At 30.1% G+C, this 7847-nt stretch overlaps 1 protein-coding gene across 3 annotated transcripts in view; it reads left to right on the forward strand.

The window, feature by feature from the left end:
• mdy (diacylglycerol O-acyltransferase) overlaps window positions 1-7847 on the forward strand; it is a 180090-nt gene that overhangs the window by 164202 nt on the left and 8041 nt on the right. For all 3 annotated transcript variants that reach the window (XM_089100065.1, XM_089100066.1, XM_089100067.1), the window contains exons 10-11: window positions 2530-2574; window positions 7004-7182. In XM_089100065.1, the coding sequence (XP_088956191.1) occupies window positions 2530-2574; window positions 7004-7182 (224 nt within the window). The remainder of the gene's footprint in view (window positions 1-2529; window positions 2575-7003; window positions 7183-7847) is intronic.

Consider the following 7847-nt stretch of genomic DNA (forward strand, 5'->3'; position numbering starts at 1 on the left):
GATTGATAGGAGTCTCTTATGATTAAAATTTCTGAAGGTAGGGCTTTCAAGGCTTTTCCTTAGTTATAGCTGATATGTATAGGAAAACAATAAGTATGTTGAAGGTTGTAGGTAAAGGTCTATCGTCGCCGTCTGAAATTTTGAGAGGGTATGTTGCAGCTTGTCTGAACCGGAATCATACAATGATTCTTTATTCTTCTCAGCAGAAAGAGAGACATGCTATACCTTTGTTAAATCGAAAACGTGCAATGATTGTCTGTTTACGTTATTTGAGAAACAAAATATGCCCATTGTCTCTCAAGCACCCTCTGTCGATCTCCTCGCAAACTCCTTAGATGAAACGACGGCATGTAGCACCTTGCTTAAAGCGCAATCATACAAAAACTTTAATGTGTATGAAGGGAGGAGAAGAGGGCTTGCGACAACTCAAACACCCCCCTCGCCCTGCCAAATTTTCAGTACAAAGGTTGCCATGTCTTTTTAACTGATCAGCTTTAAATTTACGGGGGAAGTACGTTGGGCGAATGGAAAATGGTAACGATAATTTTTAGTCATACTCTCCTTCTCCAACTTTGGCATATAAGGGCTCAGATCCACTTGAAACTTATTGGGGCACGTGATTGCGGCAAAGGAGACAGTGGGATTCTGTTCCTTCTTGTCGGTGGTTTTTCAGCGTCCAATGTATAACATATGATAGTGCACTATTCGTTTAGTGGTGTCAAAGATTTTTCTTCCCTTCCTATATTTTTCTCCTCTCTTCCCCCGCTAGATTTTGAAAACTAGATTTTGTTTTTCCTGTATTTTCAGGGAAAAACTAAAAACACAGCAAATTGTCCCCTCCTAGATTTTGAAACATACACCCTCCTAATTCTGTGAATCGACGAAATTGTTGCTATTTGTAGGAAGGATAATAGACGTGCCCGGGCTGGTTATATTCTACTCCTCCTGATCACCATGTCCTCTACCTTTCTACTCCTTCGCCCCTTTCAGGAAAGAAGGATCTTAAGCAAATCCCCTCATTTAATTTCAGATATTTTCAGTTATTTACTTCCCCTCCACTCCACCCCCTTGGCTTAGTAATTGTACAGTAATTCATAAATTTGTTGTCCCATATGCAACAGGAATGTTGACCATAGCCCACAAAAAGTTGTCAGTTCCAAAATTCTCCCGTTTTAAGCCACATTTTTTTTTATTTTGTTTGTTCTACTTATCAAAGTGTATTTTAAGATTCATTGTTTTACTCCAATACTTCAACAGTGTCATATATTTTGAATATAGGGGCAAAAGATAAACTATTATTATTGTTAAAATAGCCAAAATTATACGATCTTGTTTTCATAATCTGCTATGAACTCAAAAATATGTTAGATGCAGTTCTAGCAATTCCACCACCAAAATAGCCATACATGATTTATATTTTAGACAATTTTGAATCCTTCTCAATATTGCTCATTATCTCGTGCTCTTATAGCAGGAGAACGGCAATAAAACGCTAATATGAAAGCAGAAGAAAGTTGCGCTATCTGGTCCTTTGTCACTTTGTTCTTAATGCAGCATTGGATTTCTCGACCTACCGCGTGATGCTTATTAGTCGGCCGAATTCTTGGCTGTGCCAACCTTGCGGTGAGAGGGGGGGGGGTGGGGGCGGTGGTAAATCTGAGGGCTGTGCTAACTCGAAACGGAGTATTATATATAAATCAAATCAAAAGTTTTTTTTTAAGAAATCAAAAGTTTTTTTTAAACAACCTCTTATTTGTAGAGGAAGTTTCTTGTTTATCTGTATGGAAATATATAAGGCAAAAAACACATTTTCATATCAGAAGTTTCGGTGCCAACCATTTCGATATCCCAAACTTGTAATTATCTTGGGAACTGAATATAATGCAAGAAATCAGATCGCTTTAACTTATTTTATTTAATGGAATGGGATTAGAATATAAATCAAAGAAAATATCACATACCGCTTTTTGAATCCCCATTGCTAAATTGGCATAAGTGCTGAAACAGGCAGTCTTCAGCGATCTCCAGTGGGCAGTGAAATAATGATTTGCATCCAAAATCCTTTGTTTATTTTACCAAAGCTTATGTTGCCGCTTTAAAATATTATTCCTAGTATGATGCACTTATTTAAATACTAATCGATCAGAAAATTCATAACTGTTTAAAAAAAAATTTTTTCGTACTTCTTTGAAAATATTCAAGTGGGTGTTGCTTATTCTGCTGATAGTGCATATTTTTTGTACTTGAAATAGGGAAACGTATAAATGTACAACAATTTCATTAAATAGCTGACTGTCCAATCAATTTAAAAACTTTTTTTCCTTTTTTGAACACACGATGCATAGAAATGATTTCGGGAAAAGATGGGCTTCGGTTTTGAAAGAAACTTGATCGTAAAAAAAAACAAAAAAAAAAACAGCAGACTGTTTAAGCTTCTGGCTAAGCCCAAACGAACCAAAAAATGTTTAATCGAGTCCTCTACTTTCAGCAAAATATCTAAAAAACAAATGAGCCTTTTCTTTATTTCAGAACATGGACCTGCTTGCTGCCACAGAAAGACTTCTAAAGTTATCGGTAAGACTCTTGAGCATTTTATTGACGTGAATTACTTTATTGTTTGCTTCTTTATAATTCTAATAAAACTCCAGTCAAATAGATCAAAGGAAATATCAGTCTATCATTATTTCTCGGGGCTCCGTTTTGTACCAAATCAAACATATATTTTGTGTTCGATCTTCTTGTTTACCCTAAACTTTGTTCAGATGTATGTCTTCATAGCATATCTTTGAACTAAATAGAGGTTTGAATTAGACAATTTTTTTGCTGTCCAAGCTCTTATTTTTGGTCTATTCTTTATGTCTAAGTTTATGTTTTCGCTCAGTCATAAATGTCCGTAGATTTTACGAACTGAATTACGAACGTAAATGTACGCACTGAATAATGAGAGGAAAATATGTCACTCATACACGTTGTGTTCTGAGGGACATAGAAGATGGAATTGGTACACCATATCTTTTTTCGAAGTTCTTTACAAATTTTATTGCTGATTTAAAAAAAGGGAAAAAAGGCAGTAAATCTATATTCCTGCAAAATAATCCTAGATTACAGAAAAAGATAATCAAAGGTTCGTTATCTGTTTTTTTTCTTCTATGCAGCAACTTTAATAAACAATAGCTTTGAAGTTGTCGGTGCAATTTGGATTGTTTTTGTCTTTGAATCTCATGTCTATTTGTAGAACGATGATTTGTAATCAGATATAAGAGTAAACATATATATAAAAGAATAATGATAAGAATGGGACCCTTTTTGCATCATATCATCTTTGATTTGTTATGTGAATAATTCATCATTCGCAAAGCGGGTGTTTCTGATGCATTTTCCAAAGATCACTGAGTGAATTTTATTCCATATTTTATTTTATTATTCATTTTATTCCATAGTGCATTTACAAAATGCACTATGGAATAAAATATTAGTTTTGCCTATACAAAAGCCAACTGCCACCAATCTTTTCCAATGATTTTTTTTCATTTATTTCCATCATCCCGTTACCCTAATCAAAAAATTTTTTTTAGATCACTGAGTGCATTTTATTCCATATTTTATTATATTATTCATATTTTATTCCATAGTGCATTTACAAAATGCACTATGGAATAAAATATTAGTTTTGCCTATACAAAAGCCAACTGACACCAATCTTCTCCATTGATTTTTTTCATTTATTTCCATCATCCCGTTACCCAAATAAAAAAAAAAAAATTCTTTAGATCACTGAGTGTATTTTATTCCATATTTTATTTTATTATTTATATTTTATTCCATAGAGCATTTACAAAATGCACTATGGAATAAAATATTAGTTTTGCCTATGCAAAACCCACCTGACAGCAATCTTTTCCATTGATTTTTTTCATTTATTTCCATCATCCCGTTACCCAAAACAAAAAAAATTCTTTAGATCACTGAGTGTATTTTATTCCATATTTAATTTATTATTTATATTTTATTCCATAGTGGATTCGCAAAATGCACTATGGAATAAAATATTAGTTATGCCTATACAAAAGCCAACTGACACCAATCTTTTCCATTGATTTTTTTCATTTATTTCCATCATCCCGTTACCCTAATCAAAAAAATTCTTTAGATCACTGAGTGAATTTTATTCCATATCTTATTTTATTATTTATATTTTATTCCATAGTGCATTTACAAAATGCACTATTGAATAAAATATTAGTTTTGCCTATACAAAAGCCAACTGACATCAATCTTTTCCATTGATTTTTTTCATTTATTTCCATCATCCCGTTACCCTAATCAAAAAAATTCTTTAGATCACTGAGTGTATTTTATTCCACATTTTATTTTATTATTTATATTTTATTCAATAGTGCATTGCATTTACAAAATGCACTATGGAATAAAATATTAGTTTTGCCTATGCAAAACCCAACTGACACCAATCTTTTCCATTGATTTTTTTCATTTATTTCCATCATCCCGTTACCCGAATCAAAAAAAATTCTTTAGATCACTGAGTGTATTTTATTCCATATTTAATTTATTATTTATATTTTATTCCATAGTGGATTCGCAAAATGAACTATGGAATAAAATATTAGTTATGCCTATACAAAAGCCAACTGACACCAATCTTTTCCATTGATTTTGTTCATTTATTTCCATCATCCCGTTACCCTAATCAAAAAAATTCTTTAGATCACTGAGTGAATTTTATTCCATATTTAATTTTATTATTTATATTTTATTCCATAGTGCATTTACAAAATGCAATATTGAATAAAATGTTAGTTTTGCCTATACAAAAGCCAACTGACATCAATCTTTTCCATTGATTTTTTTCATTTATTTCCATCATCCCGTTACCCTAATCAAAAAAAATTCTTTAGATCACTGAGTGTATTTTATTCCATATTTTATTATTTATATTTTATTCCATAGTGCATTTACAAAATGCACTATGGAATAAAATATTAGTTTTGCCTATACAAAAGCCAACTAACACCAATCTTTTCCATTGATTTTTTTCATTTATTTCCATCATCCCGTTACCCTAATCAAAAAAAATCTTTAGATCACTGAGTGAATTTTATTCCATATTTTATTTTATTATTTATATTTTATTCCATAGTGCATTTCCAAAATGCACTTCGGAATAAAATATTAGTTTGCCTATACAAAAACCAACTGACGCCAATCTTTTCCATTGATTTTTTTTATTTATTTCCATCATCCCGTTACCCTTATCAAAAAAAATCTTTAGATCACTGAGTGTATTTTAATCCATATTTTATTTTATTATTTATATTTTCTTCCATATTGCATTTAAAAAATGCACTATGGAATAAAATATTAGTTTTGCCTATACAAAAGCCAACTGACACCAATCTTTTCCATTGATTTTTTTCATTTATTTCCATCATCCTGTTACCCTAATCAAAAAAATTCTTTAGATTACTGAGTGCATTTTATTCCATATTTTATTTTATTATTTATATTTTATTCCATTGTGCATTTACAAAATGCACTATGGAATAAAATATTAGTTATGCCTATACAAAAGCCAACTGACACCAATCTTTTCCATTGATTTTTTTTATTTATTTCCATCATCCCGTTACCCTAATAAAAAAAATTTCTTTAAATCACTGAGTGTATTTTATTCCATATTTTATTTTATAATTTATATTTTATTCCATAGTGCATTTACAAAATACACTATGGAATAAAATATTCGTTTTGCCTATACAAAAGCCAACTGACACCAATCTTTTCCATAGATTTTTTTCATTTATTTCCATCATCCCTTTACCCTAATCAAAAAAAAATTCTTTAGATCGCTGAGTGTATTTTATTCCATATTTAATTTATTATTAATATTTTATTCCTCTAGTGCATTCACAAAATGCACTACGGAATAAAATATTAGTTATGCCTATACAAAAGCCAAATTACACCAATCTTTTCCATTGATTTTTTTATTTATTTCCATCATCCCGTTACCCTAATCCAAAAAAAATTCTTTAGATCACTGAGTGAATTTTATTCCATATTTTATTTTATTATTTGTATCTTATTCCATAGTGCATTTACAAAATGCACTATGGAATAAAATATTAGTTTTGCCTATACAAAAGCCAACTGACACCAATCTTTTCCATTGATTTTTTTCATTTATTTCCATCATCCCGTTACCCTAATAAAAAAAAAATTCTTTAGATCACTGAGTGTATTTTATTCCATATTATTTTTTATTATTTGTATTTTATTCCATAGTGCATTTACAAAATGCACTATGGAATAAAATATTAGTTTTGCCTATACAAAAGCCAACTGACACCAATCTTTTCCATTGATTTTTTTCATTTATCTCCATCATCCCGTTACCCTAATAAAAAAAAAATTCTTTAGATCACCGAGTGCATTTTATTCCATATTTTATTTTATTATTTATATTTTATTCCATAGTGCATATACAAAATGCACTATGGAATAAAATATTAGTTTTGCCTATACAAAAGCCAACACTGACACCAATCTTTTCCATTGATTTTTTTCATTTATTTCCATCGTCCCGTTACACTAATCAAAAAAAATTCTTTAGATCACTGAGTGTATTTTATTCCATATTTTATTTTATTATTTATATTTTATTCCATAGTACATTTACAAAATGCACTATGGAATAACATATTACTGTTGTCTATACAAAAGCCAAACCCTATCAGTCAGTTATACAATTTTAATTTTTACTTATTTTTTATCATTAAAAACAAAAACAACAATGAAACAAACAAAGAAAAACACAGAATTAATAGAAGGCTTCCTGTGAATGCCTTCACAACCTTAGTTTTAATCCTTAGTTTCACTCGAAATTTCATGTGCGAACACTGGTTTTGGGAACGGAGAAGAATACTTTTTTCCCGCTTTTGATTATTGTATCTACTTTATTCAAAACAGGGTTTTACTTTCCTAGATTCCAAATCATTTGATATGGCTCATTTGGTTTTACCTAGTCTTTCATTCCTATTTGAATATGGTCGCCGAAGTGACAAGATTTGCAGATCGTGAATTTTATCTCGATTGGTGGAATTCCAATAATATTGATGTTTTTTGGAGATCATGGAATATGCCTGCCCATCGATGGGCATTAAGGTAAGATTTGGCTATGATGAAATATGATATACATCTGCACAAGGTACAATATTATACAAAACCTCATTTGAAAATATTCCAGTTAGATAGATGGCAGTCTCTTATGATCATTTCCACTATGGCCTGATCCACAAAAATGAACTTTGTAGTTGATTCAGAGCAAAAAGTAATAACATTAATCACAAAACAAACATTTAATTACGTGTAAACCTCTTCTCGAGAGGTCCCAACACTTTAACTACAAGTTGACAATTGTGAAAGACCTACTTTGAATGTTGTCATTGATGTTTCAATGTTGAGTTTTTTTGAAGTGTTTCTGTTCATATTGTAATTTATAAAACGCCAAAAACATCGAGTTTTTCTATATATATATATATATATATATATATATATATATATATATATATATATATATATATATATATATATATATATATATATATATATATATATATATATATATATATATATATATATATATATATATATATATATATTTTTTTTTTTTTTATATATATATATATATATATATATATATGAATATGTAATTTTGATTGCTGCGGAAAACACAATCTTTGTTCAAGGCCGCTTTTTGGGGGTGTTGTACGTTATTTTGCTGAATCTGAAATGTAATGACATTGTTTCTACTACTATCATTTTTCGCA

This window comes from Artemia sp. Qi Xiang Cuo, chromosome 14, assembly GCF_049724085.1.
Source record: "Artemia sp. Qi Xiang Cuo chromosome 14, ASM4972408v1, whole genome shotgun sequence".
NCBI classification, from domain to species: domain Eukaryota; kingdom Metazoa; phylum Arthropoda; class Branchiopoda; order Anostraca; family Artemiidae; genus Artemia; species Artemia sp. Qi Xiang Cuo.